The 24,660-nt window shown below is 41.6% G+C and overlaps 2 protein-coding genes across 2 annotated transcripts; both read left to right on the top strand.

The window, feature by feature from the left end:
* The first annotated feature begins 1,314 nt into the window (after positions 1-1,314).
* LOC117504999 (calpain-5-like) lies at positions 1,315-19,137 on the top strand. Its single transcript, XM_034164520.1, is given in 14 exon segments — positions 1,315-1,566; positions 7,794-7,882; positions 7,885-7,976; positions 12,268-12,399; positions 12,483-12,694; positions 12,779-12,971; positions 13,055-13,248; positions 14,505-14,582; positions 15,012-15,429; positions 15,498-15,623; positions 15,736-15,932; positions 16,009-16,127; positions 17,852-17,988; positions 18,064-19,137. Coding segments are annotated over 13 exon segments (2,145 nt in total). The 5' UTR covers positions 1,315-1,566; positions 7,794-7,812; the 3' UTR covers positions 18,241-19,137.
* Positions 19,138-19,190: 53 nt separating this feature from the next.
* LOC117505007 (transmembrane protein 272-like) lies at positions 19,191-24,395 on the top strand. The gene is made up of 5 exons (XM_034164532.1): positions 19,191-19,311; positions 22,472-22,554; positions 22,640-22,690; positions 22,788-22,994; positions 23,676-24,395. Exons 2-5 carry the CDS (start codon positions 22,491-22,493, stop codon positions 23,876-23,878), a joined length of 525 nt encoding a protein of 174 aa, XP_034020423.1. The 5' UTR covers positions 19,191-19,311; positions 22,472-22,490; the 3' UTR covers positions 23,879-24,395.
* The last annotated feature ends 265 nt before the right edge of the window (positions 24,396-24,660 follow it).

Raw genomic sequence — 24,660 nt, 5'->3', positions numbered from 1 at the left:
AGTTTGTACCAAATGCCGAACATTTGGCATTTGGTAAATTCCCTTTCCATCAGAATCTGTCATTTGTAAATTTGTTTAGGGACTTTTTGTAAGAGTCTTCTGCCAGTTGTGAAAGTGTTTTTGCACTTCTCAGCCACCACAAGATGCCCTTCCTGACACAACTACACATGACATGGTGAAATGTAACAAGGGTAGGATTTGAACCACAAACTTGAAACAGACATTCAAACCACCACTTGGCCAACGCCACCAGCCACAAACCTTGATGACTAAATCTAAGTCACAGTGGGTTCCAGACCTCCACTAGATGTTGCTATCATCATAGCTTCAAATGTTTTGAACCAATTAAGTACTCGTGGAACAATTTCTATTTACTGTTTTGTGTTTCAAAACGGTACAGTTTCAAACATTTTGAAACTGTGATCCCTTTCTAAACCATCTGTATTTTGGATATTTCAGCTTTCTAACAGATTTGTTTAGTGTTTCAAGCATTTTGAAAGAGCGAATTATTTTCTGAAAGTATTGTACCTTGTCATTTCAATAATTTTCAAACAGTATTGTATGTTTCGTGATCAAGCATTTTGAAATAATCGTTTTCTGACAACTGTAATGTATACACTGGGTGTTTCAAATAATTTTCAAACAGAATTGTTTTGTTTAGTGTTTCGAACATTGTTGTGAAACAGCGAATCACTTTCTGAAACAACTGTATCTTGGGCATTTGAATAATTTTATAACAGAATTTAGTGTCTAGCATTTTGAAACAATGAATCGCAGGGATGCATGCTAAAGTTGTCGACACTGTACTAAGTTTAGCATTGCATTAATACCTATTCGGAGCTGAGTCTTAATGCCCAACCTCACTATGTCAGCTTTGAGACTTGGATCAGAAGTTCAGGTATTCATTACCTCCCCAAACCCCCCATCCTGGGGTACATTTTTCCCTTTTACCCCACAAATGTAGATGTAGAAAAATAAGATAAGGTACTGTGTGTGTGACCACAATTCTGTGCTTTGTGGGCCACATTTGGCCCTCGGTCCACCAATTTGAGTCCCCTACATTAGCAGGTTAAAGAATTTGGTACCCATTCCACTATTTTATTTTGTCATTTATGACATTTTTCTTTTGTCTCTGTTAGTGTATTTTTGCATGTCCTGTTCCAAACAAGACACCTACTTAATTCTAAAAGTTGTTTCCCAATGCATTTTTAAAACACTAATCCTATTTATGGAGGAAGATAATTGATGTGCTTGATACGTGGCAGTGAAGCAGTTAAAATAGAAGGTGCCTCCTCTTGGTTTCTCAGGTGTCAGATGCACCAAGCATGACAGCAATAGATACACCAGGACTCTTGATGTGAAAAGAGGAGAGTGGAGACGTGGAATAAATAAAAAAAGAGACCAAAATGATAAGAAATCAAAAAGAGAAGATAAGAAGTGAGAACGCAAGGAGACGATCTAAGAAGAGACTTCTGAATTTGCAGCGTCACGGAGCAGGAAGCAGCAGTGTGCAGTAACACACATAGTGGTTAAGGACAAAGTGTCTTAAATCCAAGAAGATCTGAGGTAACTCAACTGTTTCGTCGTCATGATGCGTTCACCAGCTGTAATTAAGTCACTGCTGCCTGTCTATTGTCTGTAGATTGATAAAGAGCAACACTCTGCCTCCAGAGGTAGTCGGAATTTGTTGAGACTGTTTTTACTTGCAGAATTCACTTTTCAGGTCAACAAAAATCCATCACGTTCAGAGGATGGATGTAGGAGGTTGTCAGGTGACTTTCAGTAGCTGACCCACAAACAATAAGAGAACAAGTCTATTCCGAAATACAGTCTAATTTCAACCATCCACGGGACACTATGATCCTGGATCCACTGAGTGGATCTTGTCTGAATTCAAAGTGAGTCACTTTGATGTATAAGGTTGTTTTGTTGCGATTCTTGCATGGAAACTGTGACAGGTGCGACGGAACCCATTAAATTTTGATGCTGATCGTATTCTAGGAAGTTATCAGCTGTGAGAAGGGTTGGACCTGGGGTTTGAGTTAAAGTGGTTGAATAACCTTTTGCACCTTGGAATGCACTCCGATGACTCCTGTAGGTCAACATGGAATAGTATCAGAATCAGTGGTACAAAAAGGCTGGATACAAATGCTAAGCTCAGACTCGGATGGGATTCGGCCAAATGGTTTTAACGGTACAGTGAGCAGGGTTAAAACACAGAAAGGCAGTTAAAAAAAAACAGCAACAGTAGAAGAAACATTAGGCAAAGGCATGGTCCAAAAACTGGCAGCCCATAAACACAGCAAGGTAACATGTTGAGAAAAACACAAGAAACAAGGCTATGACACGATGGCATAAGCGCAATGATCTGGCGGGGAAGGATAGAAATGAGAGGCTTAAATACAGGGTGTGATGAGCAGGTAATAGGAAACAGGTGTGTGGGGAAGATCCAGAACAAAGCATGGAAATTTTGCCTGCTTGCTAGCCGAGACGGTCGCATTTTTCTCTTCTCCCTCCCTCCTTATCTTTCCTGCTTCTGTGGCGTGTTGTCTCTGAGGCTACCAGCTTTGCTCTTCTGGAAACAGCAAAAATGGATCTGTTAAAGTGGTCTCTGAACGCAACTGACACTATTTTTTCTACAAGACACTCGGAAGCGGAGGACCTGACCTGTCCTGCCAGGACACATGTGATGGGTTACGTGATGGACAGTTGGAGGAAATGACAGGTCATGTGCCTTTACACGCTGTCTGTGGAGGACGTCGAAGATGTGTATATATTTGGCATGGTGGTGACTGGGTTCCTGCTGTGTGGACCGGGCATAGCGCTGGTTTACCGGAAAATTAAGAAAGTGGAAGCGGCAATAATTGGCCCGTCCAGGCTGCCCCACATGATTGATTCAATTGGAAGGGCAGTGTCAGCTCAGTCGGCGGGTGTTAACCGCGTGTTGGATACCATCTCCGGAAGAATGGCTGCACTGGAAAACCGCATTGATCGTCAGTAATGACCACATCTCCTCTCCTAATTCAGATGTATTGAAAGCCACTCTGTTTCAGACTGTGGAATCTTTCAGGCGTCTGCTAATCTGGATTTTCATTCGGCTTCCCAAAACACAGCTGCACTTCAAGGCCGCTGTGATAAAACCTCCTGGAGAAGAACAACGCTCATGCCTCACTCCCCTGGTCTTCAGTGGACTGTTCAGGGCTGGGTCCCTCCTCCCTCCAGAATGGACGAACAAGGCCATTGATGGCGCCTAAAGGCAGCCGCCGGGTGTTCTGTCTGATAACTGGACTCTTACAAATCTCGGTCGTCGTCTCTGTTGTTGTGTGTGATCATTGTTCATTGTGCTGATGGGTTTTTTCCTGCTTTGCTGCTGCATGATTCAATGCAGCAGCAGCAATGAAGGTTTTTCTTTCCCAAGTTTTACCTTGTGTGTGCTTTTTATAAGTGTTCATGTACCGGGCCGACTTACGTGTGTGTTATGTGTGTGTCTGTCGTCATGACCGTCATGGCCGGTCAAGGTTTGCTCAGCCCTGCTGTTGACCCAAGGCAGGATATACATCTGGAGCTGGTCCCTGGGCGCCTAAAGGCGACTTCTGCTCCTAACTGGCAATTAGGATGGGTTAAATGCAGTAAACACATTTCATTGTGCAGGGAACATGTTCCTTTGTGCATATGACAATAAAATTCTTTTGAATGCTTTGAATCCTTTGAAAACAGAAGGAGAACTGCTCACCACCAAGCACCCAAGTGACAGACAAGAGAAAGCAGTAACACCAAACCCAAGCAGAAAAGTAACAGACAAAATCAGATCAATACATAAGAAAACCCACAATCCTGACAAATAGATGAAATTATTATAAGACAAAGACTCGACCTGCCTGTAATTTTTGAAATTCAGGATAACATGGAACAATACAATTGTAGAAAGTTTAAATAGTGATCTTACAATACCTGCAAGGAGGTTGTTGTACTTGTAGGACTTGGACTCAAGAATGTCTTGACTCCCGATTTTCAAGATGCTACTCTAGTGGGAACTTGGACTCTTTTTTTGAGACTTTCACTCAAACTCAAAATTGAGGACTCAACAGACTGTTCTTTAGAGACTTGACCACAGACTCAATCACTGAGGATTCAACCCTGACTTGTCTTTAGAGACTTGACCACAGAGTCAATCACTGGAGACTTAAACTTGACTTGTCTTTAGAGACTTGGACTCAGACGCAAACATTTTAGAGTCAACTGAACTTTTCTTTGGAGACTTCGACTCAGACTCAAACACTGGGGAGTCGACTGGATTGTCTTTACAGACCTGGTCTCAGACTTGAACACTGGGGACTTATTTCAGACTCTGATTTCAAGACTTGGTCTCAGACTCAAACACTGGGACTAAACTCAAGCTTTTTACATATTTTGACTCAGACTCAAATGCTGGGGACTCAACCTGAACTCTTCTTTAGAGACTTGCCTCAAACTGAGTTGTTTCGGATTCGACTCAGACTCTTCTTTAAAAAACTGGACTCAAACACTGGGGAGCTATCTCAGACTCTTATTTTGAGACTTGGAATCTGACTCAAACACTGGGGACTCAACTCAAAGTTCTCTTTTGAGACATGGACTCAGACTAAAATGCAGGGGACTCAACTCAAACTTTTCTTTAGAGAGTTGGACTCCAACTCAAACAGTGGAGACTTAAATCGGGGTTCTTCTTTAAAGACTTGGAATTAGACTTGAACACTGGGGTATCAAGTCAAACTCGTCATTGGAAATTTTGACTCAGACTCAACCACTGGGGCTTTGAGTTGGACTTGGAGGCTTGACTACAAAACTGCTCGTACGTTATGTGGTTCAGGTGCTTATTCACAATTTCATAGTGTGAAGCCAATGAGAGTCTACACATACCCCCTGGATGAGCATTGGTTTGATGCAAAGTATTTCTCCAGCCAAGGCCAGTACTCATTTACAGAGTATCTGTAAAGTATTCACAGCGTGTTGCTATTTCCACATTTTGCTGTGTTACAGTCTTATTCCAAAATGGATGAAATTCATTTTCCCTCAAAATTCAACACACAATACCCCATACTGACAATGTGAAAATTTTTTTTTTTTTTTTTTTTTTTTTTAGATTTTTGCTAATTTATTAACACAACAACAACTAAGAATTCACATGTACATAAGAATTCACAGCCTTTGCCATGAAGCTCAAAATTGAGTTTTGGAGCATCCTGTTTCCACTGATCATCCTTGAGATGTTTCAACACCTTAATTGGAGTCCACCTGGGGTAAATTCAGTTGACAGTGAATGTCAGAGCACAAACCAAGCATTAAGTCAAAGGAATTGTCTGAAGACCTCCGAGACAGGATCGTCTTGAGGCACAAATCTGGGGAAGGGTACAGAAACATTTCTGCTGCTTTAAAGGTCCCAATAAGCACAGTGGCTTCCATCCATAAGTGGAAGACATTCAGACCCACAAGGACTCATCCTAGAGCTGGCCACCCATCTAAACTGAGCGATTGGGGTAAAAGGGTCTTGGTAACCAAGAACCCGATGGTCACTCTGTCAGAGCTCCAGCATTCCTTTGTGGAGAGAGGAGAACCTTCCAGAAGGACAACCATCTCTGCAGCAATCCACTAATCAGACCTGTGTATGGTAGAGTGGCCAGGCTTAATAAAAGGCACATGGCAGCCCACCTGGAGTTTGTCAAAAGGTACCTGAAGGACTCTCAGACCATAAGAAACAAAATTCTTGAACTCTTGGTGTGACTGCCAGGCGTCGTGTTTGGAGGAAACCAGGCACCATCCCTACAGTGAAGCATGGTGGTGGCAGCATCATGCTGTGGGGATGTTTTTCAGCAGCAGGAACTGGGAGACTTGTCAGGATTGAGGGAAAGATTAATGCAGCAATGTACAGAGACATCCTGGATGAAAACCTGTTCCAGAGACTGGGGCGACTGTTCATCTTTCAGCAGGACAGTGACCCTAAGACCACAGCCAAGATATCAAAGGAGTGGCTTCAGAACAACTCTATAAATGTCCTTGAGTGGCCCAGCTCTGCCACAGGAAAAACACCTCTGTTGAAAGCCTTAAGGACAAGTTAGAACATGTCCTGCCTGTTAAACAATTTCTTATATACTCACTCCACTGAAAGCCATCAAACGCCGCCTGGATTTTACAAATGGTTATCAACACGGAGGTGTTTTTCCTGTGCCGCCGCACTGCGCCGCTGCGTCCCGACGCGCGGATCCGTCCGCACGGATCCGTCCGCACGTCTTTCATTAAAAAAATCTCCTTTAACAGTGGAATATCCGGATAAAATGCTGAAACCGACTTCTTCTGAAACTTCTCTGTTCTCTCACGACGTCCTGGATCAATAGAGCCTGAAATGTGGAGGTTTTCAGCTTGAACAGGCTGACGACGGCGGCTGAGAGCGCTGCGCGACGTCTCGCACCGTGGGAAGTCCTTAAAGCGACAGAATCACCTCAAAATCTCTCATCAGCCATTAAAATTTTCACTGAAAACCAGCTTAATTTTTCGAACCGTGTCCACTTCGATGTGTCTCACAGGTTTAGAAAACATTTTGATCAAACAACGCGCCAGTCTCTCAGCAACTTCTCAGACAAAGGAATTCCGACGAGGGGCTGGACGACTCCTCCCACAAGGAGTGCTCACAGGCGAATGACGTCACCGACAGGCGTGGAAAAACTCACGCATGCGCACGAGGGTTCAAGCATGTCTGACGTAAAAACATATGAATGAAATCCATATAGTTTTTGAAAAAATAAAAAGGACCCTTACTTATTGACAGCCCTCGTATAGTAGTACCTTAGTTCTTAGTTTCCATTTCATAGCATTAGATTTATGCTTTTATTTTCCTATAGTATGCTAGCAGAGTTACTTTAGATAGATAACAATACACATTACATCATAGCTTCTGTTTCTGTAATAAAATACCATGACCATGACCAAATCTTCTCCTGTATTAATATTAGATTTCAATACCTACTCCTGTATATTATATAGTACCATAGTAAGTAAGTCCCTTCGGCTGCTCCCTTGTTTGCACTCGGGGTCGCCACAGCAAATCCAAGGTGGATCTGCATGTTGATTTGGCACAGGTTTTAGTACCATATTTATTGTATATGTTGTTTATTACCCTTAATATTTGAATATAGTTTTATATATATGATGTCTTATCTTTCTTATGTCTTATACTATTATATTATATATACTTTTTTTCTTGAGCCACTTGGGTGGGTAGGGAGAGTTCCCATGGGATAATAAAGCTTTTCAACCTACCATCCCTAGTTCTCAAGACCAGGCACCTAAGTGGCTCTACGCTACTCTTTTCTACTCTCCTATTTTACTCTTCTTTTAGATATTTAGATATACTTAGTATACTAGCATAGTTCCACCTTAGAATTGGAATAATATATAAGATATACCTTACTGGAATTTTCATGACGACTACATAAATTAAAAAATACGCTTTAAATGCATGGGGAGCAAATAAGAGCCATTTCAGGCCTAAATTCTGCTTATGATGTGGAATTTCTGTAAGGCAGACATAGAATTGTGGAAATTGAATGTTCATTATGAAACTCCAAACATACATAGCTGCTAAAAGTAGTTACATTTTGCATAATATGACCACACTGAAATGCTCTGAGTCAAGTATTTGACATGAATTTGCAAATTGGTGGCTAAAGTAGAAAGCTCAAATGTCTCTTATACATTGATGTATTTCTTTATGTTAAATGTCAATATTCGATTGCAATTTTACTATTTCGTTTCCTCAGGTGACCCTCGCCGAACAAAATGCCAGATAAAGTGAGTCTCTTCCAGGGGCAGAGTTTTCACAAGCTGAAGCGTGACTGTTTGCATCGAGGCACGCTTTCAAGGACCCCCTATTCCCCGCCACCACCCAGTCCCTCTTCTATAAGAGAGACCCGCCGCCGGGGCTGACCTGGAAGAGGCCGAGGGTGAGTGGAAAGTGCAGAACAAGGGGGAACAAAAGGGGTAGGAAGGTATGTGATCATCAGTATGAAATGTGGCAAACTGCTTACACACCTGGTAACATCTTCCTGCTTCCAATCAATGCTAAACATTGTTTTACAAATTATTCTGCTCCTCCTACGTCTAAATCCAGTGGCAGTTTGAGCATGCTACGCTTTTATCAGATTGGTTTAATTAAAGCACTTTCTATTATAGGAGAGATGCCAGGGTTGTGAAACCTTAACCCTCGGAGAGCGTGCCGTCACTGTGCTGACGGACTGCTGTATTGGTCAGTTTTCTATGCATGGGTTTAGAAAATCAACAGCGAACTTAAATAGCGCAAGTGTTTTTAGCACAGGCCGTGGGTAAAAAACAAACCTCTCAATGGGAATACAACAATGAACAAAATCAAAGTGACATATCTATAATACAGGGTATTTAAAAAAAGTCAGTATCATTGAGTTGTAAATATCTGAGTAAGTACATAGTCTAGGCAAATGAAACTAAACAGGTTAATGTTGAGCAAAATAGGATGTATTCCTCAAAATCTGAATGAGAAATTCCAAGGTATGTGGAATTCATGAACAATTTCACAAGTTTTTAATATACGCAAATCTGCATGGTAGTTGGTGCATTTTTAGTGAATTCCCTCACAAACGCATGCTGTACAGTCTTCAACTATGCTCTTGCATACGCTAACACACAAAATGCCTTTCCTTTTCCAGTGAATGGTATTTCTATACCTGAAAAGAAAAAGCATAAAACATATCATTTTAAGTTTTTTGTTTGTTTTTACACATGCTGTTAAAATTTGAGATTATTTGAATGAAAATTGGTTGTTATTAGATTACCAAATTATACAAATTTTTCTGAAACATCCTGTATATCATCTTTTTATTAGATGACTTTCTGTTCTCAACTGTATATAATAAATACTTTCTAATGGTTGAGAATTGTTATTGTTTTTAAGTATTTTTTTTTTTTTTTTTTTGCATTTCCTATTTTTTTAATTAGTGTTATTTATGTGGTTTGTACTTTCTTATCCTTCTATATACGAGATTTTATTTTATTATTTATTATTTTTATTTATTTGATACGTATTTTACTTTTTGCTTTGAATGTTCAATTTAAAGTTGTATATAAATGTTATTGTTAACTGGCTATTTTTAAAGGACACATGCTTAACCATGTCATGCTATAAATTTGGCTCTTGCATTTTATAAATTGGTACAATTGCTATGATCCTTATTTGGCTTCCATTCTGCCTCTGAGAATTTATTGCAGTATTATATTAATAGATTGGTTTGCACTGCCCTAAAGGAGTATTGCAGTCAGTTGTTTTCTTGTGTATTATAACACAGAAAAGAACCAATTTCTGGGAAAATTAAGTGTAATAAATAACACACAATTTTTATATTTTGTGTATACACTTTGGGTTTCACTCAATAAAGGCTTTGCCCTTTTTGGTGATGGCAGCTTGGTAGCATAATGGCGCATGATAACTCCATCCTAAGCTATTCATATTAGGTAATACGGTTTTATAAAACTCTGAAAGCATTTATTCATCAGAGACACAGACAAATATATCTAAGCAGTCACTTGGAAGAACATTTTGCAGCATAAATACACTCCCTTCATTTAACTGTCAAATTAAGATAGCTCACCTAGCCTAGTAATGACTCAGCATACTAGATTTGCTAGTTAGCATATACCTGAATCATATATGATGTTTGTGAATAAATCATGTTGAACAATAGGGTCTTCACACAACATTTTAGCTGCTGCTCATGATTTTACTCAATAATTTAACCTTCAGTTATAGCATTCAATATTTTGGTGGGATTATCTTCACACTGACAGTGAGTCATGCAACAAGACTCTACGCCCACAGTGGGATCGTTTAGTTCATAGAACTCATTTATTTTTATGATGGGGGACTGGAGGCAGTGTGCTTTTAAACATGGATCAACACAGAGTTGAATTATAGGCTGACATTTGCCGAGTCATTCTGCTGACACATGCGAAAGTGCACAGACTCACCTTAACATCCTATCAGCTATCACAGTACAAAATCTAGGTGATCTCATCTATCCAAACCAAGCTCATGATGAGTGTAATATCATCTTAGGGGAAATCAAGTTTGTAACATGAGGTCTTCTTGAAGCTTTTGGTGTGCATCTTTTGGCTGTGTTTGACATATGTAGCAGCAGGTCTACTGTAACCCGACCCTGTCCAAAGTGACATCAGTCCTGACCCAGGACCACTCAGATCTGTATCCTCAGCAGAGCTCAGAACATTTAAATGTGCTGCTTGCAGCACATTTACATGGTCATGAAATTAAAGAGGCAGTCCTACTGTTGAGTTGTTGGTGTGTGCATTTTCTTTAATGCTAACCCAAATCCACTGTCAACCCAATGTCGCCAATATGGCGGGGTAAGGTCTAGTCTAGACCTCGTTGTGTGTAGTGCCTTGAGGCAACTTGTTTTATGAACTGGTGCTGTATACATAAATAAAATTGATTGAATTCAATCAGTCGCAGTATTGGCTTTGATTTTGGAACACTGCTTTGCCTGTACAAATACACTCAACAAAAATATAAATGCAACACTTTTGGTTTTGCTCCCATTTTGTATGAGATGAACTCAAAGATCTAAAACTTTTTCCACATACACAATATCACCATTCCCTCAATATTGTTCACAAACCAGTCTAAATCTGTGATAGTGAGCACTTCTCCTTTGCTGAGATAATCCATCCCACCTCACAGGTGTGCCATATCAAGATGCTGATTAGACACCATGATTAGTGCACAGGTGTGCCTTAGACTGCCCACAATAAAAGGCCACTCTGAAAGGTGCAGTTTTATCACACAGCACAATGCCACAGATGTTGCAAGATTTGAGGGAGCGTGCAATTGGCATGCTGACAGCAGGAATGTCAACCAGAGCTGTTGCTCGTGTATTGAATGTTCATTTCTCTACCATAAGCCGTCTCCAAAGGCGTTTCTGAGAATTTGACAGTACATCCAACCAGCCTCACAACCGCAGACCACGTGTAACCACATCAGCCCAGGACCTCCACATCCAGCATGTTCATCCAGCCACTCGGACAGCTGCTGAAACAATCGGTTTGCATAACCAAAGAATTTCTGCACAAACTGTCAGAAACCGTCTCAGGGAAGCTCATCTGCATGCTCGTCGTCCTCATCGGGGTCTCAACCTGACTCCAGTTCGTCGTCGTAACCAACTTGAGTGGGCAAATGCTCACATTCACTGGCGTTTGGCACTTTGGAGAGGTGTTCTCTTCACGGATGAATCCCGGTTCACACTGTTCAGGGCAGATGGCAGACAGCGTGTGTGGCGTCGTGTGGGTGAGTGGTTTTCTGATGTCAATGTTGTGGATCGAGTGGCCCATGGTGGTGGTGGGGTTATGGTATGGGCAGGTGTCTGTTATGGACGAAGAACACAGGTGCATTTTATTGATGGCATTTGAATGCACAGAGATACCATGACGAGATCCTGAGGCCCATTGTTGTGCCATACACCCAAGAACATCACCTCATGTTGCAGCAGGATAATGCACGGCCCCATGTTGCAAGGATCTGTACACAATTCTTGGAAGCTGAAAATGTCCCAGTTCTTGCATGGCCGGCATACTCACCGGACATGTCGCCCATTGAGCATGTTTGGGATGCTCTGGACCGGCGTATACGACAGCGTGTAGCAGTTCCTGCCAATATCCAGCAACTTCGCACAGCCATTGAAGAGGAGTGGACCAACATTCCACAGGCCACAATTGACAACCTGATCAACTCTATGTGAAGGAGATGTGTTGCACTGCATGAGGCAAATGGTGGTCACACCAGATACTGACTGGTATCCCCCCCCCAATAAAACAAAACTGCACCTTTCAGAGTGGCCTTTTATTGTGGGCAGTCTAAGGCACACCTGTGCACTAATCATGGTGTCTAATCAGCATCTTGATATGGCACACCTGTGAGGTGGGATGGATTATCTCAGCAAAGGAGAAGTGCTCACTATCACAGATTTAGACTGGTTTGTGAACAATATTTGAGGGAAATGGTGATATTGTGTATGTGGAAAAAGTTTTAGATCTTTGAGTTCATCTCATACAAAATGGGAGCAAAACCAAAAGTGTTGCGTTTATATTTTTGTTGAGTGTATAAAGTCCATAGCGAATTCCTGCAAACCCCCAACCAACTGACTGACTTGAATGTGAGGCAAACATATTGATTTGTTGTATTTTCTGTCTCTGTAGGAGCTATGCAAGGACCCTCGTCTGTTTGTTGATGGTATCAGCACTTGTGACTTGCACCAAGGTAGTCTGGGTAACTGCTGGATGGTGGCAGCCATTTCTTGCCTGGCATCTGAGCCATCCCTGTGGAAAAAGGTTGTATTTTGGATATATCCAATTCTTTTTTTTCAAGAAATCATCCTTCCTTCTTTCCAGTCTCAGCTTCCTCTTCTTCTCAGGTGATTCCTGACCATGTGGACCAAGAGTGGAACCCAAAGTGTTTAGACCAGTATGCTGGAATTTTTCATTTCCGATTCTGGCGTCTGGGCCGCTGGTTGGACGTAGTTGTGGATGACCGTTTGCCAGTCAGCAAAGATGGCGTGCTGCTCTTCTGCCGCTCAGCCACACCACGGGAGTTTTGGAGTGCCCTTCTGGAGAAGGCCTATGCCAAGTGTGTTGGGATATGAAACGGTGTGTTGTTGTCAGAAGGGGATTTGAGACTACTGACGTCCAATATATTTCTGTTTCCATCCAGGCTAAATGGCTGTTATGAGGCTTTAGAGGGAGGCAACACAACAGAGGCCCTGATCGACTTCACTGGAGGGGTTTCGGAGTCCCTCCTTGTGGATCGTGAGGCACTCAGCCATCACAGCGACCAGAGGAGGTCTTTCTTCCAGACGTTGGCTAAGGCGCATGAACGGAAAGCCCTCATCACCTGCTCTATACGAGTGAAACCCTTAAGAAGATATTGTGAAAATTTAATTTTAGGAGTAATTTTTTTGAAATAAATTTAGTGTGTTGTATTCCTCAGCCAACAGAGGGGGAGACGGTGGAGTCTGTGTTGGCCTGCGGTCTGGTTCGAGGACATGCCTACGGGATCACAGCTGTGAGGAGGGTGCGACTACCAGAGAAGCAGATGGAGAAGAATCGGACATCTAGATTATTGATGGTGCGGATGAGGAACCCTTGGGGAACCACAGATTGGACGGGTGCCTGGAGTCAGGGGTGAGGACGCATGAAACGTTACTGCTCGGGAAAGTCCACCATTGACATTTTGCTATGTTTTGCAACATGGTCACATTTGGATGGGTCTTCAGCTTGTAGGCAAGAACATCTGCATTATTATTATTATTAAAATGGACCAATGAGCACTTTTCAGGAGTTCATAGTTTTAGATTTCAAGAATAAAGTTAGAATGTGTCCTAGCTACCATCGTGTGTTTATGTTTTAAAGGGAAAGAACTTCCTTGTTTCTAATAATCAATTCTGAAGTACAGTTTTATCACATCATATGTGCAAATACTGGTAGTTTGATTGAATCTAAAAACTTTTACTTTAATTTTGAAATGTTAAATTAGTTCTTGACATTTTGACTTATATGACAGACCGGCGTACTGTCCAGCCTGTACCCTGCCTCTCGTCCTATGACTGCCGTGATAGGCTCCAGCCCCCCGTGACTCTTAATTGGAGTAGGCGGGTATAGAAAATGGATAGATTCATGGATGGATGTACATTTTTGACTTTATTCCCAAAATTGTATTTCATCTCGATTCTGGAAATTTTAATTCAACTTTTTTCTCAACATTTCATCTTTATTTTCAAAATTGTATATCATCTTTATTTCAATAGATTTTCTACATTTCCACTTCATTCCCGAAATCCATCCATCCATCCATTTCCTATACCCGCTTACTCCAATTAAGGGTCACAGGGGGCTGGAGCCTATCCCAACAGTCATAGGGCATGAGGCAGGGTACACCCTGGACAGGACACCAGTCTGTCGCAGGGACACATATAGACAGTATGTCTTTGGATGTGGAAGGAAGGCGGAGCACCCAGAGGGAACCTACGCAAACACGGGGAGACCATGCAAAGTCCTCACAGAAAGGCCACAGGTGGGAATCGATCCCATGACCTTCTTGCTGTGAGGTAGCAGTGCTAATCACTAATCCACCATGCTGCCTTATTCTCTAAATTGTTTTTCAAATTCAGTCTCTGTATTTTGACGTTATTCTCGAAATTGTATTTCAGCTTTATTCTTGACATTTTGGCGAAACGGTTACATGCTCTTGTTTCCAGTGCGGAAGGTTCCCAGTTCAAAGCCCACCCCTGCCCATGCATCAGAAAGGGCATCTGTCTTAAATCTGGTGCCAAATCAACATACAGATCCGAACCAGCTCAGTGTGGCCCTAATACTGTTGTATATAACTTGCAGCTCAGCAGTTGGTTTCTCTTTCACCTTTCCTTGGACATTCTCTGCAGGTCAATCCAGTGGCAACAGATGCCTCGTTTGGAGAGAGAGAAGATGGGGCTCACTGTCCGAGATGTTGGGGAGTTTTGGTACAGTCTTTTATTGGGCCACAATAAAATGTCCAGGGTTCTCACTAGGATTTTTTCACAGCATAGGTGGGAACTTAGCGGGGTATAGCCACGCGACGAGTGTTGTGGGCGTGAGTATTGAAGGACGGTCTGGGGGCATCTCCTGAGAAAATTTTGAAATTCATAATCCTTTGAAACACTATTTCCTGCATTTTGAGGGCCACTTTGTGTTGCTAACTGGGACGTTAAATAACGTGCTACATGTCATTTAAAAAAGAAATAAACAGAAAAGCCCCCCCCATGCTGGTTAAATCACAGCTTAGGGGATCCAAATCACAGCATAGGGACCCCCTATGCTCAACTGTGCTGGCGAGAACCCTGATGTCTATGTTGTGCATATTCCAAATTTCCAAGGTATTCTTCAACAGATTTTTCACTCTGCTCTTCCAGGATGGACTTTGAGGACTTCTGTCACTATTTCACAGACGTGGTCATATGCTGGCTGGTGGAGCGGGCCCTCCTGTGGGTGTGCGCCCACTGGAGAGAGGTGCGCTGCTACGGGGAGTGGGCCCCTGCATCTGCCACCCCTGGATCATCTCTAACCACTGTCCCCCAGAGCCAACACAAACTGACCCTGATGAAGAGTGCTGCCAAACCTGAAGGGACCAAACAGCGAGGGAACCGGAAGGAGGCTCGTCTTGGGGAAAGCCAGAAAGGAGGGGAAGGAAAGGGTGAGAGAAATAAGGCTGTAAAAAAAGCGACAAATGAGGGCAGAAAGGTGAACAACAGCTGGGAGCCACAGCTGGATAAGAGGAGTAGATGTGGAGGATGTATCAACCACAGGGACACGTTCCTGCATAATCCACAGGTACAGCTGAGGTGGAACTTGGGCGATTTTGAAAATGAATGACTTTACTGATGGTATTCTGTTGATAGTTCATGTTTGAGGTGCGAGGAAAAGAGGAGGAGGAGGTGCTGATCTGTCTGCAACAGGAGGACAGGAGGATACACAGGAAAGTTGGAGGAGGAGAAAACCTTCCCATTGGGTTTGATGTGCTGAAGGTGGGCAGTTTACGGAGCAGGATGTCCATGTGAAGGCCATCTGCAGCCTTCTATACCTGCAGCTTTACATTTTGCACAACTCACTGTCAGCCTGGTTTCACGCATCCTGCAGGTGGAAGTGAACCGCCGCAGCCGGGTGCAGTGTGTGGTGGAGCAGGCAGCCAGCTCCGTCTACATGGACTCACGCAGCGTCAGCTTGAGGTCAACCTTGGCTCCAGGCCGATACGTCGTGTTGCCCACCACGTTCCTACCAGGTGCCACAGGATGCTTTCTGCTACGCCTCTTCTCCCATTCACGTCTTCAACTCAGGTATGTAAAAGTCAAAAGATGAATCGCATCAATCTCAATCAGCTTTGACATTCCTGATCGTGGTCTTGTCCTCCAGGGAACTGAAGGAGGATTTGCCATTGCCCTCTGTGTTTGAGTGTTTTCTACCTCAGCCATCTGTGGTGACAACAGTTCATCTCCGCAGGGCATCAGGACTCAGTCCACCCAAACAAACAGGTTCCTCAGCCCAACACTGATTATCACACCCCCGTTTCAGAATGTAGAAACGTTCCTGGACACACGGTTTCAGTCACATATAGCCTCCTAACCAAACTACTCATATTTTGCACATTTTAATCAGTAGGTGCATTTCCATTACCCCACAAATTGGGCAGATTGAAAATACACTTCATGGAAAGTAGAGAAGCTTGAATCTTTGACTGGACTGGGTTGCTTGATGCGAGGACGTTTCGCTTCAAATCGCAGAAGCTTCCTCAGCTAAAATTCTTGCTCTGGGTAAATAATATACAACACTATCCAGAGCAACATTCTGAAAATATCACTAAAAGTTTGCACAAATCTGTAATGGAAACCCATCTAGTGAAGAACCTGAAGAACCTTTGATTCTTCACTAGGTGGGTTCCTGATATTACAATATTGATGGGATCCTATGCTTAAGATAGTATTTCTGATATTTGTCATTTTTTAAAACTTTTCATTGTCAGAAAGCAGGAATCCAGAAACCATAAACCTAAAATACAAGTCTTTGGAAATATTTCTGCGATATACACTTGATCTTTTCTCTAAAATGTTTTTGGAGCCTGGTAGCTTATGATGATCTAGCATGTCAGTATGGTGGTGGCCCCTTAAATCTTACCAACACCTTATTGGTAACATGTTGTGGTGGAAGGATCCAAGAAGAGCTGAGATGGAGAAAACCAAGATGTTACGATTGACATGAATCCATATTGTTGAAACTCAAATGTTCTCTCTGTCTTTGCTGGACTCTAACAGAGTTCCTCTTTGTCATAGATACTTTTTACCTGTAGGTTTGGTAAATGTTTGTTACAGGTCTCAGAACTGCATTGCTGATTTTTAAATATTACGTAGTTCTGGGGCATTCTTCAGAAAGTAAACTTAAGTGGGCATTAACTATTTGAGTCCAAGTGGGAAGCAATTGGAATGAGAACTGATACCTCCAGATCTCAGTTTTGGGTACCCTGCTGAAAACTGGTGGGTTGGTTATGACTTGGGACTGAGGTATCTTGAGGATTGTTCTCAAGTGAGGGTAAAATGGACGATGAGACTGGTTCTGAGAAAGTACATTATTTCCAGACCACGAGGGCTGTGTTTTACATGAGATTTCTGTGACGTGGATTAAGGTCTACAACGTCTCCGAGAGGGATGCTAGCCCATTATTGGTTACTCCCCAGCTGAGGATTTATAGTTGGGTGGACTGAGGCAGTGCAAATGAAATTTGTCCAGGGGCACACATACAGGAAGCTTCAAGTGGACAAACCAGAACCAAATCCCTGTCTTTAAACTGGTAGCCAATCCAACTGAAGTCTCGAGGGTGAAGAACACAAAGATGGGGCTTAGTAGACCTACGATTTTTTTGCATTTGAATACTCCAATTAACTTGTTTCAGGCATTCAAATCAGATGCCTCGTAAGTGTCACCTAATGGGGGTTTCCCAGGTACAGCCAAATCCCTAGAAACATCACCAAAGGCCCAGAGTATCTTGGAGATATTTTTATACTATCTTGTAATACCTTGAAATCCCCCTGGAGGGTCTGTCGGATGTGGCTGAGTTGAACAGTGCCTTTTCCAACCTGGACAAGTGATGGAGAATGACAATAGTGTTGTTCATCTAAAGTTGCCTGGCTAACAAGGTGGAAATGTGCTTTACGGACAGCTCCGAATTCATGAAAATGTTTGCTAATGTGTTGTGTGACCCACAGCTCCGGATGTTTATGCAGTAGTGCGTTGTGAGGCTGACGTCATAAGAACGCGGGTGTTCAAGGCAGAAGAAAACCCTGAATTCAACCTCAGAGCCATTTTCTACAGGAGATACCCCAATGCCTACATCTCTATCGAGGTTAGTCTCAGCCGTCACTCCCTCAGAGACCCACATCTACAGGCTCATTCTTAGTCTCCCTTTTGATGTGTGCAGTTGTGGAGTAGAGGTCTGATGTGGGACTCATTTCTGGGAGTGGCCCAATTTCAGACAGCAGAAGTTGAGAAGAGGCGGAGTCATGTGATTGACCTATGCAATAACCAATCCTGCTCAGGCATCCATGGATGTGTCTACATTGAGACATCCTCTAGTGTGTGCCTGACAGACCTTTGACAGTTTTGGAAAATCATCTAGTTACCCTGGTAACAGCATCACTGCAAATGAAGCACTGATAACCAGATTGGCACAACTGATGCATGTAAATGGACACATGGATGTATTGTAAAATTTGGTATTTTGGAAAAAGATTGAGGTGCTGTTGTTGTTTTTGACAGTATTAGTTATTGGTGCACATTTTCAAACCAGTCTGCTGGTTAGACATCTACTAATATGAGCAACAGGTTGGTCACTGCTGTTTTCCTGCATCGGCCGATACTCAAGGTTCTTGAAATGGAGCAAGGTCTCCACCAAGTGGACATTTACCGTTAGTGCAGATACAATAGAGTGTCACCAAGAGCTCCAGTACAGTACGTATATACAGCAGTTTCTCAAAAACAGTTGACACTGCTGCCAAAGTGTCTCTGTAAGTTGTAAATATTTAGTGGCGCTATTGCTGTCATTTTCTTTTAGTTTAAAATTACGACACTTAGATTGGTTATTATGTCTGTGGCCACTAATATGTTCAAATGTACATTATACATTATATTTTAGCTTATGAAAACCCACTTCTAATAGGACTTTGAACTTGAAAATTATTTTCAAGGTACACATTTGTAAAATTGTAAACTAGCGTTGGCGGAGGTTTGCGCTCTATGAGTGCCGTACTCTAGTTCTAATTAGTTCAACTCTTCAGGCAGGCAGTTGAGCTTTTTGGTAAAATCACCTGTTTTAAGTGCACAGGTGTAGAAGTTTTATTCACTGAAACTGGGGTTTTCCACTTCTGCATATAATTATGATTATTTATTGATTTGTTGTCTCGTTTAGGTATGATTCTTCTGATGCACACAGTCACAACAATTCTGAATCTGTATCGACAACTTTTTAATTAAATAAACTGGTTGTGAATTGAAATCCCAGTGTTTGCTGTGAGAGCGGTAATTACCGACGCGTTACCTGTGCACCTGAACGCCTCGTCGCACCTGCCCGCGGGCGACAGTTAGAGCTACGCGCGCATTCACACACGGAGCGGAACCTGAGCTGAGAGCACGAGCAGCAGAAGGGAGGAGGTCCGGTCCAAAACAGGAGGTAAGTGTCACAAATAACACAAATAAAATGAGGTTTTACTGCAATTAAACACAAGCAGTGACTCAGCAGATTCACGTAAGGTCGAGTTCCATTATTGGACAGCACCAGTGGGGGCGTGGCCAACCAAAGAATTAAGAACTAAACAAATGAAGGTGAGGCTGTGGACTAGTTTGGAAAAGAAGAAAGAAAAAAGAGCATGTTTACACCTTTTTTTAAAAATGAAACTGTAAATTCAACAGTCAGTAAAGGGTTAACCGCTGTAAAATAAACGTTTACTGACTATTGAATTAGGCTCTACCATCTGATAAGGTCATCCCTTTAGACTCCGTCAGGCCCAATGTCCTACTAGACATTGTTTTGTTTGTGTGCTTGAGATCATATCTTGTGTGTTTTTTGCAGTTTCATTTCTCGGCAACTTGCAGCTTGTCAAACTGGCTTGGTTGAGAATGCAGTTACACCACATTGGCTGTGACTCTGCAGCTGCAACCGACATCGAGTGCAGCAGATAAGAGAATATTTACTGAGGAATCCGTCAAAATCTGGCACTAAAATACACCTTAGAGTGCCGCGGCACCCCGGTTGAGAATCACTGCCTTAGACATTTACTGTTTTGAAAAGGGCAGGGTGTCCCCTTGAATATTCAATAGGAAGTCAATTGAAAGATTACACAGGGGTCAAACTTAAAAAATTCCCCAATCATCTTAAACACTATACCACATTATTTGTCTGATTATAAAATTTCCAAAAAGGTATAGTTTCGACTAGCTATGAATGAATTCTATGGAGTTATGGGGTAAAAACTAGCAAAAATGGTGAGAAAGGTCCATTTCAGTTTGTACAGGGGTCAAAAGTTAAAGTTGCTCCAATTTTGGTAAAAAGTGAAGCAAATTATTGGTTGAGCAATAGAGTTGTGAAGAAGAATAGTTTGCATCATCTGTCATGCTTAGTTATCATATTACAGGGTAACATACGTTATATGTCGTCGAATCCAATGGATGGCGACATTCAAATGGACACCAAACATTTAACACGGTCAAAACTATTCCATTTATTAAACCTATTAGCTCAACCAATAATTTGCATGGCGCATTGCAGCGCAGTATTCTTTGTTTATTGGTTAGCTAAAATGGCTAATTTCTCCAAAAATATTAGCCCTATCAACGGTACGTTCTTTGCAGCGTTCATCCTTGACCCAAAATGCATAAGTATGCCAAACGGCAAATGTCAGCTCTACCTGGATTTGGCATGATCAACCCCCCAAACACACACACACACACACACAACTTGGCTATTTGGCCTATAATGTATAAACTAAACTAAAATTTTAATGAGTGATACAAACCAATAATTAAAATTATACACCCTCTCCGATTGTAAATGGTAGAAAATAGGTATATCTTGATTCTGGATATGAAGATACTCACAGAACTTGAATGAATAATTTCATCTAGCAAACTGTTCCAAAACATTTGGTACTTGATACACAAACGCTCTACCACCTGGCGTTTTCTTACGCACACAATGGTTTACAACCGCAACTATATTTAAGCAGACATCTGTTTAAAGTGATTAAAAATGAGAGGAATTTTAAAATGCATTTTCACACCCTGACAGTGAAAATTAAAAATAAGTCGGGAAGCAAGAATAAAAGTTGAGTTTGCACCAGAGGAGTGAAGTACAGGATGAGCTCAACATATTCAGGCTTTCTTTGTGTGAGCTGGACAAACAAAACCCCAAAGTAGCAATCAGAGCTAATCAGTACCTCAGTAATTTGATTTAACTCTGGTTCTGTGTGTGTTCCCATAAAAGAGGAAATTTAAGGTGTCATTTGACTTGTCTTACGTAAAAATGTGCTGGTCACAAGTTGTGTATTTTAGCCCAGAGGAACAGGTTGTTATTATTAGAGCGGTGAGAACGAGCAAGGCGTTACAGCTAATGGCAACGCTGTTGCTACAAATAAGGTAACAGAGGAATGCTAATTTTTTTTTTTTTTTTTATAAAATGCCTCGTGGTGTAACTTTTGTAAGTTTATATATTTAACCAGTCTGCGTTTATGTGGCAGATTTCAAAATTATACTCGGATGTGCAATTAGTTGTGATCATGTCAATAACTTTTAGTTTTTAAATTGTATAAATTAATCATTGGTGATAGATAGATACAAAACTTTTTTTCAAATGGTCTTACTTTTTATTGTAAAACACCGTTAAGACCCCTCCCAGAAGTAACCTTAATCGATTGTGACATTACCAATTTGCAATATGATATATCAAAATACTTAAGTATCATGAAACAGATTAATTCACTAATTAGTGTTTCAATAGGTCATTTAAGATAAAATCCTAAACAAACGTCACTGGGCCAGATTAAATTTGTGTCATAAATTACCATCTACAAAGTGGGTATTTAATGTAGCAGGCATGCAAGGGCGTTACCAATGGCCACGCCCCCTCTACAAAGGGAGGAGCTGAACAGTCTTGTGCAGACTGTGTGGGTGTGTCACACCATAGGGGAGTTCCTACTGTTTTACTTTCCTGTTCTTTTTGTGTATTTCATCCTGGATTTGGCGACATAGTAGATATCATGGTTGCTGTTTTAAATTGTTAGCTTAGGTGCACATTGCATCCAGCAGGTGGCAGACTCATCTGTGTGATATTGCATAGCCCAAACAAAGTTGGTTTTTTAGTTGATCTCGTACCTCAAAGTTCACCAAATGTGAATCAGTTCGTCTTTGCTATATGACTTTTGAAGTTGAGGGTGTACAAGACAATAGTATTTTATTGTTTTGAGTTATTGTCTACAGTCCTATCAGGACCATCTGCACATGGGGGGGGTTGTAATGCATTGTTACTACCAAATGTACCAGTAAAGAAGAAGCAAATCCTATTTAGGTCCAGAGGTCCATTGGTACTGGTGGTTATCTCAGGATTCCGTACCATGGAGCGGAAGAAATTCCACAAATATTGGAACCCAGATCTACATATTGGTAGCCCAACTCCTTATCCCACTGAACTAACCACTCTAGGTAAAAGAACTCAAACTAGTAAAGAAGACTGAGAGAAATACAGTCACCTCAACTTAATCACTGGTATAAACATCACTAGAATTCTAAAATGAAAAGCATTTGCCGATGTCAGACTTTGGTTTCTATCTTCTTTTTAGCAACCCTCATTTACTAAAGATGGCAAGTTCCACGCTTCTGCAACGTATTCTGAGGCCTGCTGCAGTCGCAACCCCGGTACTGGGTGAGGCCGTGTTTGAAAAAGATACACACTTTTACTGCAGTTTACACCATGTGTTGCCCTAAAGATGCCGTTTGCCTTCTTTAAGTGTTCTCCAAGGTGATCGTCTGCGTCTTGCCCATTGCTCAGATTGCAATCGGTGAGTTCTGCAAGTAGTTTTCGGGAGTGGATTCTCAAATGCCAAAGTCAGATTTTTTTTCTGTATTTATGGTTCTATTCTCCCTCCCTTGCAACAGGTGCAAAGTACTTGAAGGAGTGTCCGCGGCAGGACAACATCCCCATCTATCTGGTGGTAATGGGCATGTTCGGCTTAATGCTCACGGTGCTTTCCTGCCTGCCGTGCACGCAGGAGTCCGAAGAAGGAGCCCGCAGCACGCTTAACCGCCTGTGCGTTACGTGGAACTCCATTGTGTCCCTCTTCCTTTTCTGCTGGTTTATTGCAGGTGACATAATGTAGTGACATTTCCTGACCATTAGATGTCGCTGTTTCACACCCACAATCATGATGTGTACCTGCAGATTAGAGGCGGGCGATACCGGGAATTTTGGTATTGATCCGATACCAAGTAAATACAGGCCCAGTATCGCCGATATCGATACCGATACTTTTTCATATTTAAGCTTCATAGATCCAAAGGATCCAAAAGACCTAGGATAGAATTTTGCTAAACATTGTATGTGACAACAAAATACTTTATCACAATGAACATTTTTGTTAAAAAAATATCACTCAACACAACTTAAAACAAAATCTCCTGAGGTAGAGGGCTGACAAACCACAATACAAAGGTGCACTGCTCTGCGTTGTGTGACACAGCGCAGCGCTGCTCTTACAGACAGAGAGGAGACTTTGATGAATCTGCGTGCGCAGCAGTAAGTGCGTGCAGGAGAGAAAAAAGCTTGAGTATCGATCTTTTTACATGAGGATCGTTCAATATCAATACTAGCGTTGGTATCGATATTATCGATATTAGGATCGATTCGCCCACCTCTACTGCAGATTTCAACAGTTCTGTGAAAATTGTTTTTCCTTCCTTCTTTTTCCCCTCATCTTTCTGTCTTCATCTTTTTCCTTTCTTATTTTTCTCCTTTTTTCTTCTCCTACCTTCCTTTCTTTCTAATAGGTAACGTGTGGATCTACTCTATTTACGAGCCGAGTTATAATAAAACGACGTCCCACAACGAGATGTATTGCAACAAGACGCTGTACCTGTTCGCCTTCTGGACCACCACGTTGGTCTACATTTTTCTGGGTTTGTTCCTGGTAATCAGCTGCTGCGTTCTTGTCTGCTTCTTCATATTGGGCCGAGCCGACCCTGACGATTAGTGAGATTTTCACACCAATCGATGAGGAGATCTGTAACAATTATTAGAGTTCTTTTTAGATTATAAAGTGGAAACAGGAACACCAGACTGAGGCTTTACAAATGAAAGAAACTGATAAACAAGCTCATTTCAAGCTACATTTAACTTCAACCACACCTGCTCTTAATTTTCTTCATTCATACACAATCTACCAAACATCCAGCAGGGGGCAGTGTTTAACATGTGCATCAATATATATATATTTAAAAAAATCTTTCTATCCTCAGTATATGTGCTTTAAATTTGGAGGCATTTTATTTTTATTTTGACTTGTGTTGACAACGTGGAGGGGATACACTCGTTTTCTTTTCTTCTACAGGATGCATAGTAATAATTTGAGTGTGTCTGCTGGTTTGAATATCGAATCGCTGTCGTGATTTTATTTGACTTTAAAGAAAATGTCAAGTTGTTTACGTGTTGAGCTGAGAATTTGGCTCATAATATTTCACAGATGATAAGGTAACATGTGAAACGGCTGTTGAATAAAATGCCATTTATTTTCTCTGTTAATAATAAATTTGGCAGTTACAAGTGTGGATTTTTTTTTGTCTATAAGAGACGTTATTACCATAAAAAGTATTTGCTTTCTCTTTGTGATACCAATACTGCTGTTAAAACTGAATTTGTAAATGTTATCATAAAAGCACTTGCAAAATGAACATTACCATTGGTTTTTTCCTTACCAAACTTTGTAAGACCAACAAAAATGTCATATTTAAACAAATAAATAACTTGAGAATAGGT

This window comes from Thalassophryne amazonica, chromosome 23 (assembly GCF_902500255.1).
Source record: "Thalassophryne amazonica chromosome 23, fThaAma1.1, whole genome shotgun sequence".
Lineage (NCBI taxonomy): Eukaryota > Metazoa > Chordata > Actinopteri > Batrachoidiformes > Batrachoididae > Thalassophryne > Thalassophryne amazonica.
Note: the sequence above shows the minus strand (reverse complement) of the source record. Positions and strands in the feature narration are given on the sequence as shown.

Coding starts and splice junctions, on each gene's coding strand:
- LOC117505007 (XM_034164532.1), top strand. CDS start 22,491: ATGGCAAGTTCCACGCTTCTGCAACGTATTCTGAGGCCTGCTGCAGTC. Junction 22,555..22,639: donor AGTCGCAACCCCGGTACTGG/GTGAGGCCGTGT, acceptor GCCTTCTTTAAG/TGTTCTCCAAGGTGATCGTC. Junction 22,995..23,675: donor TTTCTGCTGGTTTATTGCAG/GTGACATAATGT, acceptor TCTTTCTAATAG/GTAACGTGTGGATCTACTCT.